The 12,310-nt window shown below is 42.1% G+C and overlaps 1 protein-coding gene across 2 annotated transcripts; it reads left to right on the plus strand.

Moving 5' to 3' along the window:
• Positions 1 to 360: 360 nt before the first annotated feature.
• On the plus strand, positions 361 to 6,196 carry DRD1 (dopamine receptor D1). 2 transcript variants are annotated; one of them, XM_090020507.1, is made up of 3 exons: positions 361 to 475; positions 1,339 to 2,260; positions 2,836 to 6,196. In XM_090020507.1, the coding sequence occupies exon 3, from the start codon at positions 3,039 to 3,041 to the stop codon at positions 4,392 to 4,394; it is 1,356 nt and encodes a 451-aa protein (XP_089876633.1). In that variant the 5' UTR covers positions 361 to 475; positions 1,339 to 2,260; positions 2,836 to 3,038; the 3' UTR covers positions 4,395 to 6,196. The 2 variants fall into 2 exon arrangements, with proteins under 2 accessions (XP_089876633.1, XP_089876632.1); XM_090020506.1 differs by having other exon boundaries at positions 1,339 to 6,196.
• Positions 6,197 to 12,310: the final 6,114 nt, after the last annotated feature.

Genomic DNA, 12,310 nt, shown 5'->3' on the forward strand with positions numbered 1-12,310 from the left:
CTCCAGCAAGCAGGTAAGCTGTGCAGAGCTAGAAAAAGGAATTCTCTTGCCTTGGGAGAAGGTGGTCTACATGGTAGTCTTGATCTGTCATACCTGGCCCGGTTGTTTAACTAGCTCTTAAAGTCCTTCTGCTGCCATAAGGCTCTTGGAACCAAGGAAAAATCAGCATCCTCCCTCTCAGTTCTCCTTTTCATTGCATGTTCCCCCTGCACTTCGCCCACACACGAAGTGCTGTCAAGTGATGTGCAGTGCACAAGGCTGGGCTCACCCAGTAGAGGGAGCCAAGCTCCTACTGGCTGTGGAGCTGTTGGAAGTTGGTGAACAATGAACTGCAAAGGGAGAAAGTGAAGGGGGAGAGGGGGGAAGAAACGAAACAAACCAGCAGCAAAAGATGAGTGTGGTTCCAGCTGGATCTCTGTCTTACCTGCACCCAGGACACTAAGCCTGTGCGATAAATGACTTCTCCCTTGTGTTGGTAAGTACATGCCACTTGGGGGAGAAATATGGGGGTCAAGTCCAGTGGGATGTGTTTGTTCTGTGTGTTTTGTGTACTTCCAAGGCTGGTGAGCGTGTGTGTGCATGCATATGGTTTGTACGTGTATGCATGCCTTGTTCACAGACGGTTGATTTGTTCCTGGGGCTCATGTTTTTTCTGTGACTGCATGTGTCTACTTGTGCATCTTCAGGGATGTTTGACTCTCAGATCCAGTTCTGTTCCTACCTGTGTTTTTCTGCCTGTTTGATTTGTGTATCCCGTTCTGTGCATGTGTGAATGTCGTGGCTGCTTGATACCCACCTCTGTTTCTTTCCGTGTGTGTCTGTACTTTTTTGTAGCTCTGCAGCACTGGTGTGTGTGTGTGTTTTGTGTGTTTGATTATGGGTTCTGGAGTAATTATGTATCATCTTTATTTGAGGTCTGTATGTGGCTGGATGTTGTCATTTACATTTGAGGAACTTTTCACAAAGACAGGTTTATTGCACGTATTTACTTGTCATGTAAATTAATTGACCCTGTCTAGATTTAAATAGTGAGATGCTGTATGTTATCCCATGTGTTACCAAGGTAAATGTGGTTTAGGACAGTTTATATTAATACTGTTTGCTCAAACTTGGATGTTAGCATTTATTCCCTTTTCTGTGTCTCCCTGAGTATTCACCCACTAAACTACATAAAAATACCAGGGACAGTGAAACAGGATATAGCCCTTCAGGTTGTCCTGGAAATACTTCTCTCTGGAAGAGTTTCTTAGATGGAGGGGATGAACAGGGTTGCTTCTGCTGCTGAGCTTGCTCACTGCATGGTCCCATGTCTGCTTTTCCTCTTTCTTAATCCTTTAGGAAGGAGATTCGAGTCAACCAGACCCTTCTTGGAGAGGCGATGTTGCCAACTCCTGCCCCAGGCAGAAAGAAGCTTTTGGTACTAGGGACCCCCTCTGAGCAAGACGGAGGGAAAGTCACTGGGATTGGAGATGTAAATCTCAGGGCAGGGTGCAGGAGACCCTGAAGAGCCTGTTGTACCGGGACTTTTGTCAAAGGGAGAGACGTGTCTGAGCTGGACCTGATTCCTGGAATGCAACTGTAATGAGCCGTAGCTGGAATTATTCCTCAAGAATTATGGCGAGTTAGCATGGCAGCAAAGTATTAAAGCAAACTCTACCCCTTGGGAACAGGAACACACTCCCATTGCTTCTGGTAGCCACTGGCCTCAGAAGGACTGGCTGAAGGGAGCTCCACTCAGGTCTTTCCCATTTCCTCCTTCTCCTCTTCCACTTCTTTCTTCCAGCAACGATCAAAAGATAGCAACATCACTCAGATCCTGCTAGTGTGTTGGAAATACCGTGCCTTGGTTTGGGATGATTTGTACTGAAGTGCCACTTCAATGGGATATACTCAATGGGATGTATAAGGTGCAACTTGGGTGATGACCACTCAGCTGGGACTGACTTGGTTAACAAAGTTTGCAGGCTGCTTGCAAGGACCAGGTGGAATGGAATTGCTGTGCTCTTATAGGACTCTAGTGTTAAACAAGGGATCTTCATGCAGTGTTTGAAAACCAGAGCTATTGCTAACTCTTGCTGATCAAGCTACTGGCTTTTATTTTTTCCCCACTTGCACCTTCACGAAAAAAATACACCCGATGCAATCGGTGCAATTGTTTCTAGGTTGGTTTCATGTTTATGATTTGCTATGCAATTCAAATGCTAAATAAGGAAGAATCACAAATCTTCATCCCAGGACAAACAGAATCAAAAGGTAAAAGGTAGGAAGCAGAATTTCTCGTTTAAATAGAAATAAATAACCTGAGCCATTCCTTTCTGAAAATCTGTAGACACACACGCGCACACACACACACACACGCACGCACGCACACACACACACACACACACACTGTATATTTATTTTCTTGTCCCTAGGACTGTAAGAGTTAAGCAATGTGGATTTGGTCTCTGAGGCTGCCCATACACAGAGAGCTGATGTATTTTGGAGCAGGAATGTACTCAGTGTGAAAAGGGGGGTGACAAATGTCTCATTCGTTGGAGATTTGAGAAATTAAATTAGAAACAAGAGTACCTAATGTAATACGCTTCACTATATCTGAAGGGCTAGTCAAATGGGCACTGGCAACACTAGATCAATAGTCTATTTTAGGGGGAATATATGCAAACTGAAAAAAGTCACTGCATTTCTGTTTGTTGGGTGTATTGGCAGGGGACTCGAGCAGGACAGTTGCAGGTGGCCTGTTTCAGTTAGGCTATTTTCTGCTTGAGCAGTGCCGGGTAGGTCAGAAGGGATGGCTAAAACGAATCTATAGTTGACTGTGTTTGTAAATTTCAGCTGTTGTCACAGAGCTGTTGAAAGCTCTTAATGAGAGTCTTGAGGATGGAGTCGACCCAGGGATGAAGAGACTGTAGCACAAACCTTGGGTTTTTGTTTGGTGATGAGTAATTAATGGACGCCTGATATATCTGTAATCTCTGCAAGGCAAGGAGCTGATGTCATCAGGAAAATCATGATATGATTTCCCCCCAGGAGAAACTATGACTTGGAACGACACCACAATGGATGGGGAAGGGTTGCTTGTTGAAAGGGACTCCTCCTTTCGAATCCTCACCGGCTGCTTCCTTTCTTTGTTGATACTCTCCACGCTTCTGGGGAACACGCTGGTCTGTGCAGCTGTCATTAGATTTCGCCATCTGAGGTCCAAGGTGACCAACTTCTTTGTGATCTCCTTGGCAGTGTCAGATCTTTTGGTGGCGGTCTTGGTCATGCCTTGGAAAGCTGTTGCTGAGATAGCCGGTTTTTGGCCTTTTGGTTCATTCTGCAACATATGGGTGGCATTTGATATTATGTGTTCCACAGCCTCTATCTTAAACCTGTGTGTCATTAGTGTGGACAGATACTGGGCCATTTCCAGCCCGTTTAGGTATGAGAGGAAAATGACTCCCAGGGCAGCCTTCATCATGATCAGTGTGGCATGGACCTTGTCTGTGCTGATTTCTTTCATCCCGGTGCAGCTGAACTGGCACAAGGCTAAAACAACAAGCTTTTTAGACTTAAATGTCAGTTTTCAAGGTATGACCATGGAAAACTGTGATTCTAGTCTAAACAGGATGTATGCCATCTCCTCTTCTCTAATTAGCTTTTACATACCAGTGGCCATCATGATAGTGACCTACACAAGGATATACAGGATTGCTCAAAAACAGATAAGACGAATCTCAGCTCTGGAAAGAGCAGCAGTGCATGCCAAGAACTGCCAAAACTCCACTGGTAACAGAAACAGTATTGACTGCCAACAGCCAGAGAGCAACTTCAAAATGTCTTTCAAGAGGGAAACAAAAGTTTTAAAGACTCTGTCAGTGATCATGGGGGTGTTCGTATGCTGCTGGCTACCCTTTTTCATATTGAACTGCATGGTGCCCTTCTGCGAACCTACTGTACCATCAAGGGGAGCAGAACCCTTTTGCATTAGTTCCACCACCTTTGATGTTTTTGTTTGGTTTGGATGGGCTAATTCCTCACTGAACCCTATCATTTATGCCTTCAATGCTGATTTCCGCAAGGCGTTTTCAACTCTATTAGGATGCTACAGACTCTGCCCCACCTCCAACAATGCGATAGAGACTGTTAGTATCAACAACAATGGAGCAGTTGTTTTTTCAAGCCATCAGGAGCCCAAAGGATCCAGCCCAAAAGAGTGTAACCTGGTGTATCTGATCCCACATGCTATTATCTGTCCAGAAGAAGAACTTCTGAAAAAGGAAGAAGAGAGTGAACTATCTAAGACCCTGGAGAAAATGTCTCCAGCACTGTCGGGAATCTTGGATTATGAAGCTGATGTGTCTTTGGAAAAGATCAACCCCATTACTCAAAACGGGCAACATAAAACCTGAACAGCAAGGTTAGCTCAGTAAAATTGAATCGTCAAAAAAGATATACAAGATTTTTTAGTAAGAAACTAAGCTATAGTGAGAATTATACCACCACAGGAAGTCCAGAGTTGATTATTTTCTCTTCAGTCAAACATAGCATTTAAAAACAAAGAAAGAAAAAAGAAACAATTAAAACCTAAAAGGTATTTTTGTATTGTTCATACTGAATAAAACTGAGATGCAAGTTTAGGTAGTGGAATGACAAGAAAAATGTTTCTTCTTCTCTGTAAGGACTTAGAGTTCATCTGGATTCTTGCTTAAAATGAAGACAGCTATAAACCACGAACCATTTAATGATTAACCCTTACTAGCAGAAAAATGAAGTCCTGTTTGTCATTTCTAGTGCTAGTGGGTGCTAATTGGTTCGAAACAAAGTGTGAGGGATTGTAAAGCTGGGTAGATGCCTTCATAAATTATTTCTGAAAAATAATTGAGCCTTATAATGAGAATGGGTATTTTTAAAGATTTTGGAGGTAATAAGTTGATGCTGGCTTTATTTATTTATTGTTTTAAATGGATATTTTTCATATGTTATAACAGATCTAGCTTTATTTATCTTACTTAAAATGTCTAAATAATGGGATATTTGTAGGGTCTCACAACTACTTTTTGACCAGTCAACTTGTCAGCACTTTATAAATGACTATTAAAAATTCTGTTAGCCTGGATAACCAATGAGGTAAATAAAGATAATATAACTTTAAAAGTACAGCAAAAGATGTAGGGGAGTCAGTAAAACTGAAACTGCAGAATTTTTTTGTGGGTTTCTTTAAAAATAGGACCAGAGTTGACTGATTGATGAGTTGTGAAAACTCTTCCCTTTATAGAAATAAAAAGACTTGCTGCTATTTATTTTAAAGTTTCATGTTACAAAGACTTTGCTAGAATGTCAGTTTGTGGATCTGTAAATACCTTAAATATGACTACAACCTTAAGAAAAATCCTATTTGAGAAGAAAAAGCTTCTTAGAAAACAATCATTAGTATATACTGTTTTGTATTTATGTAAGATAAACAGTTTTCTCAGACCTTTCTTATTTCAAGTCTTGGATATCTTTTCTGAAGAAACACACCTGATTATAATGGTAGTAAATATGACAAATCTTGTTACCATCTGTATTACTGCAGCCACACCAGTAGTCAAAAATCATGTTGTTTGTCTGCTGCTGTATCACGGTCTCAATTAACTTTACAAGTGAGGTACTTTATTTAGTGCTTTACCTTGGAAGCTAGAAGGACATTAATTTTAGTCTTTAATATGTTAATATAGTACATTGAATAATGAATAGTGCCTCATTTCCATTTTGGATTAAGACATTTCTAAACATGTACGGAGCTGCAGTCCCCATTTCCAAATGTCCTGTGAGCTCCAAGAAAAGTTGCCAATGTTTATTTTCACAACTGCTACTTTTTCATTGTACTTGGAAACCAAAATCCTTGCTGCTTTCCCTTTGTAATGTAAAAAGCAGTTAGTGAACATTAGCAACATTCGTCAATATTAATATACAGCCACGTTCCAAGAAAACCCTTTGTTTTTTGGAATGTTAGCAAAAATACCCTTTGGAGAATCCCTTCACCACATTTATCACAGGGTATTATCAGAAAAAGGAAAGTGAAGGAGTAATTAGAAGTTGAAAGAAATATACATCCTGCATCAGGTCTGTGTTATATATGTATTGTGAATGTTTTCATAATTTTATTGCCTGTATGCTGCTTTCATACATATAATAAAATTATTTTGTGAACAGAAGGTCAAATAAAACAATCTACATTGCATTTATTAAATAGATTCTGGACTTTGTTTGCTGTACCAGTAAAATTAAAGACAAACACATGCTCATGGTTTTCCACTTGCCCTAATTTAGAACCACGCCACAGAGGTTAATAGGAATTTTCAATACAAGCCGGAGAGCTTTGCATCAGGATAGCTGCACGTCCCTTTTTAGATTTGCGACTTTCTCCATTCTGGGCTAAAATTTGAAAGGAATAAAATGTCTGTTCTGGAAATGGCTGCATTCTGCGTATAAATGGCTAAGCTGTTTAAATACATGGGCCCTGCTTCATAACTGATTTTCGGTTCAGTGTCATTGCACTGGTTTACCTGTGAGCCTCTGAGTGAACGCAGTGGAGACCGAGGCCCACCGTGTTTGTGGAAGGGGAGGCATTTAGTGCACGTAGTGCACTGTTTTCACTGTGACCTTATAAAAAGCAAACACGGATTCCATCATTAATGTCTCCCAGTGTGTTGCAGAACAAAAAACGCTTGCTTTACAACTTCACAAGATGGTGGGCTGGCTTCTCAGCTGGTGTAGAACAGGACATGCTATCACTGCAGTACAGCAATGTAGAGTCAGACCAGTTAAGGGGCCAGCCTTCTATAGTTTTTATTGTAACCAGTGTCAGACATTAAAACCAGTGGATATGATTCTGAATTCACCTTGAGTCTCATCTTTTAATTTGCCTTTAGCTAATTGGCCAAAGATTTCCTTTGGATTTGGGGTTGTGTCTGCCTTGGGCCTGACAACTTGAGGAATGGGAAGGTTTGGCTTCCCTTTCAAAGAGTACACAGGCAAAAGACCAACTGCTGTGGTTTAAGCAAACCTCCCCTTAAGAATTCAGCCCCTTGGTCTCAAAACTCCCAGCTGTGGAATAATTTGGACTGGTACAGAATGACAAAATTCAAGTTCAGATACTCAAAATAACTCCATTCGTTGTTGTTTTAATGGTTACAAAACAGTATCTTGAAGTCCCAGCATTTTCTCTGGATACAAGAACCCAGACCCATTCCAATTCCTTCTGGACTGCAAGACAAATCACATTTTCTGCCTAAAAATTGAGGACCCTGGTGGCTTGTTCTAGGCAATGCCCACCTTGTCTCTGAATTGGATTCCCACTTTCAGCAGGGTAACCTTGCAAAAGGTGTTAACGGTGGGCATATTTATCCTGAGTCCATCTTACTTTTTAACTTTCCCTCAAGCTCTCTCTTACTTTCCTGGTTCCCTCCATCCAGATAACCTCTTTATTGAACACTACCATTTTCTCCATTCCCCCCCATTGACCAGCTTAGTTCGTCCTCTTCTGTTCATTTACCAGTCTCATTTCTGCCCCTCCTAGCTCTCAATATCCCTGGCCAGCCTACCTCCATTAAACCCAGATCCCCAGAAACTCCTTCCCTCTAACACCAAGGTTTTCTTGAATGCTATCATAATTTATGTAGTTTCTCAGGGCCTTCTATTGCAGTAGGCTTAGGCCAAAAATCTCCCCTACCCCCAATCTTTAAAAAAAAAACCCAAAACCAAAAAACAGGCAAATTTACTAAACTCAGAAATATCCCTCTTACTTTTTGCAAAGCCTGGGGAATAGGAATAGAGGTAGTTACAATGGGCAGTGGTAAGTACTCTGCCTTTGTGGAGCTAATCTGAATTAGCTTCTCAGAAGCCTGTACCACCATCTCCTTAGTTGCAGAAATGAGTGTTTTTCAGACTGCAGGTGCTTTACCACTGTTGATCCCTGCAGGCACTGGAATAGTTCCAGCCTTGCGCAGGTGAAATATTACTCCTAAGGCTCTGACTAGTTACCCCCCACCAGATGCATCTTTATTGACTTCAGTGAAATGCTAATGGATAGCAGAAGCTTGGTATATTAGAGGACTAGGTTTAAAAAGTTATCTTCTGAACACCATAAAGCAGACAGCACAGGACAGTTTTTAAGTTTCCTTTGCCTTCACTGTTATTACGACAGGTAGTAAATCCAGTCTTCTATGTGAACTAAAGCATTTAACTGCATTTGAAATGTTCTACAGGAATGCCTAACGTGGTGGTAGTCTTCCGCATTGTTTCATTGTCCCTGAACGTAAGAGGTTAAGATTATCACAGTGGCCTTGAAACTAGATGAAGTGAGTATGCAGTTGAGAAAACCTGCCCTTGAATGATCAGTATTCATTTTTCTGCTGAAGACTAAATCAGGAATACATTTGTGCGTTCTTCTGAAGACTGAGAGCAACACACCAAGCTGGATATTTCATCCAGCAATACATATTAAAGATAGGGGGTAGAATACTGTCTTTTGTTTATATGTAGTGTTAACAACATCATTTTTTGGGCCCTTTTGCCCTGATTTGCAGAAATACCAAACACCTACAAAGCCTAATGAACCCTTTTCAACAACCCTTGAAAATCAGGCAGCTTTAAATGTCTTGTCATTGACTGCAGTGAGATGGGAGTTTGTATAGATAGGGTTATACAAAGAGGTTAATTTCTAATTAAATGGCAAAACTATGCCACCTCCTTTATAAGTCTTGAACTAAAAATATCACAATAGCATTTTTTTGTAATTGTGTAAAGGCAGATGGGCTCAGCAATACAAGTGGGCTCAGAATCCAGGATTTGGTTGCTAATTCATCTTTAGAAATGGATAATTCTGGCTAAAAAGTTGCCTCTCATTTTGTATGTCCTCATTTGGGTGTCTTGAATTGCACACTTTGAAAATGAAAGAAATTGAAAGAAAAGAACTTGCTATTTTCTGAAAAGTTTATGCCTTGCAATGTCTCAAAGGATGCACGGCTAGGCGGATATGGGACCCAGGAGTCCTGTCTGCTGGACACCCTGCTCTCACTTTACAGGAATATTTTCTCCTAGAACATCATACAACTGTAGTGAAAACTTTATTTTGCAGACTTCTGATGATGCATTTTTTGTGCATATCTGTGCATTTTACTAATGAGCACATCAGTTGTAATTAGGATGAGAGTGAGTTGATAAAAACGTACTTAACAATGTCACATTCATTTTCAGCTGGAATCTCTGGGTGACACGTATCTGAATATTGCTTGCGTTGGTATTCTGATGGCTTTGGTATTTCTCTTTTGAAGACATTTCCCTTTAAGATCTGGTCAGGTTGTAGTATTTGCAGTCCAGAAGAAAGGTTTCTGATACTCTGTTCTTTTGCAAAATAGCTGGTGAGTTTCTCATAACCAGCATTATGTCAATAGTGATGGATGATGTGGGCTGTATGGGGCAACAACTATTACATGTAAAGCAGGAACAATAAACCATGGCTCTAGTCTTCTCAAAAAACTATGGCTGCTTGCAGATATTAAACCCTCCCCCACCCCCCATGGCACTTTATTTTAACTCGGTTTGCTCTTGTGCTGAGCCCAGCACATGTCCAGAAGAGGCAGCAGCATGTTAGTTGGACATGGCTCGCCCAAGATCTGCACTTTAGTTTGGCTTTCTGGGGGCTTTTAGCTTTAGATAAAAGAACTAAAAAGCCCCGCTGAAGCACCCGATCTATACAGATGCTACAGAGCTGGGTCAAATTAATGCACTGCTTCTTCCCTTAAAGCACATCTTTTTTAAACATCTGTAAGCAGCCTTATAGTGACCAGATGGGGTGTTTTTGTTCTGGTTCATTTGAAAGGGGTTGTGACAGTGTAAGTAACTACAGGAGTGGCTGCAGCCAAAACTGGGTATGGTTGATATGGATACAATGTACTAAAATGTTCTAGGATGAGATCATCATTTTAAAGGGGATGTAGGAGAAGGGTAGGCCTTCCCCCTGTGATTGTTAGTGGGGCTTGTATTGCAGAGAGCAGAGTTAGATCCATAAGTGTTTGCAGAGGAAGCATTCCTGAGCTGACTGGGGATGGGAGGAACTGAGCCAGTTTGGGAGATGAAGGTGATGTGTTCTGAGCCCCTATGTGCTCAGTAGGCGTGTGCAAAGTGGCTAATATTTGCTTCGGATTTGGATTTGGTTGATTCGGGGGACAGTGATTTGATTCGATGATTCAAATCACTGTCCTGAATTGATTTGGCTGAATCTGATTCGGCGATTCGGCCATGGCTGAATTGGCTGAATCTTCAAATCAGACAGGCGCCATCCCCTGCCTGCTCTCCCAGCCTGTCAGTGGCTGCCCTGCCCCACCCTGGCCTTTTTATTGGTTTACTGATTTGATTTGGATTTGAAGATTCAGCCAGTGAATCAGGCCGAATCTCCTCTGAATTGAATCAGCACCTGGAGCTTCACACAGCCCTAGTACTCAGTTATTTTGCTTCTCTGTCTACATACCCTAGAAGCCAGTGGAGCAGGCACATAAAGCAGAGCAGCTATCAGACCTGTGTTAGCCTCGACCAGGTGCAAAGTTGCCTCCACTTTGTCCCTTCAGATGTGCTTACACTCTAATTGCATAAAGCTGAGACTGGCCCACTCTTACTGTGGGCCCAATGCTAATGAAACTTAATAGGGCTGAGCACCATCAGAAGCAGGGTTGCCAACCCCAGAATTGTTGGGGTTTTTTAACTGCAAACTTTTTATAGACAATGAAACTTCCTACTGGTCTGTGTTTTTACTGACATGTTTAACATATTATAAACGTAATCCTTCTGTTAGGCCTTCCCTGGATGTCAGTAAAAAAGGCCAGGTTCAGATTTAGGGATTTAACACCAACTTTCTAAATCTGGCTTGAGTTCCTACCCAGAATAAAGTCTTACTTTACTTTTGCAATTGTTTATCACTGTGCTGCCCCCATCTCAGGGGTCCCCTATGCATCTCTACACCCTGGTACCCCCATTGCACCCCACAGTGTGCTGCTCCCCCCCAGCCTGCTTCCTAACCTGACCCTCACAGGCCCTAATATTCCCACCCTGGCCCTTCAGGTCTGTCCCAGCTGCACTGCTCCCCCTTGTCTCACTATGTGCCTCAGACTGTCTGGAGCCACATGGCCCTGCTTACCTTCCAGCAGGCATTACAGACAGCCATTACAGATAGAGTAGCACCAAGTAGCTGGAGGTGGGTGGGGAGTAGCTCCCGTGAGCTACAAAGCTCTGACAGAGAGTTCCCTGCTGGATGCCGAGCTGAACTTCTGCTCAGACACAAGGTGGTGCTGCTCTGCTCTGCTCTATCAACACTTGCATCCAGCCTCAATCAAGCTCACTTTTCTAAAGTATTTATGGAAGCTCAATTTTTTAAATCAATTTTAAGGATGAGTGTTTTTAGCCTTATTTTATGGACCATTTGTAAATTTGCCTTGATCACAAGATACTCAGCACAAGTCCAGCAATAGTCCTGAAGCTAAGGTGAATCTGGGGAATGCCAAGATTCTAAGACTAGACCCTGCTGAGAACCACATAGTTTGCTTGGACTTAATGGCCAGATCCAGACATGCCAGCACATTTGATTTGTGGTGCTGCAAACCTCTTTGTAGGGCCACAAACGGCATGCCTGGCATGTTAAAATGTGCCCAGCAGTGCAAATTTGCAGCATGGAAGCAAAATTTGTTGCCAGGAAATGCTGGTAGCAAAAAAATATGCCCCCCCAAAAAGTGGCATGGAGTATGCCATAGGAGTGTGTGCTGGCAGACATGGAGGCTGGGTCCTTCTGGGAGATGTTCGGGCCAGAGCATCTCCCCACCTCTAGTTCCACCTCAGCTCTTCCATCAAGCCAGGAGCTGGGAGGAGCAAGGAAATGGCAATTTCCCTGAAGCGGGGCATTTTGCCCTGCGCCAAAGCGCATGTGCAGGGAGGGGCATGTATAGCAACAAAAGGTACAAATTTGTGCCACTACTTTTTTTGCAACTGCGAGCGCATATCGCGGCATGTGGAGACGTGATCAATAGGAATTGAAAGTTCTTACAGAACCGTGCATTTACTTGGTTACTTCTGCAGTCTGAAAGAACCTTTTTTTCTCGGTATCAGAGGATTTTTGCTACTTACTTCAAGACAAACAGGATCAAGTGTAGACTGATGAAAACAGATTCTTTACAAATGCTAAAACTTCGGTAAAAGATACTGGTCACAGAGATACAAGTGGATAACTTTCATCAATTCCCTAAAAATCAGTTATACAAAGTCATTATCCCAGGGTCTCTTAAGGTAGTAGCTA

The sequence above is a fragment of the Crocodylus siamensis genome, chromosome 10 (assembly GCF_052110815.1).
Source record: "Crocodylus siamensis isolate JL-2025a chromosome 10, ASM5211081v1, whole genome shotgun sequence".
NCBI lineage: Eukaryota > Metazoa > Chordata > Crocodylia > Crocodylidae > Crocodylus > Crocodylus siamensis.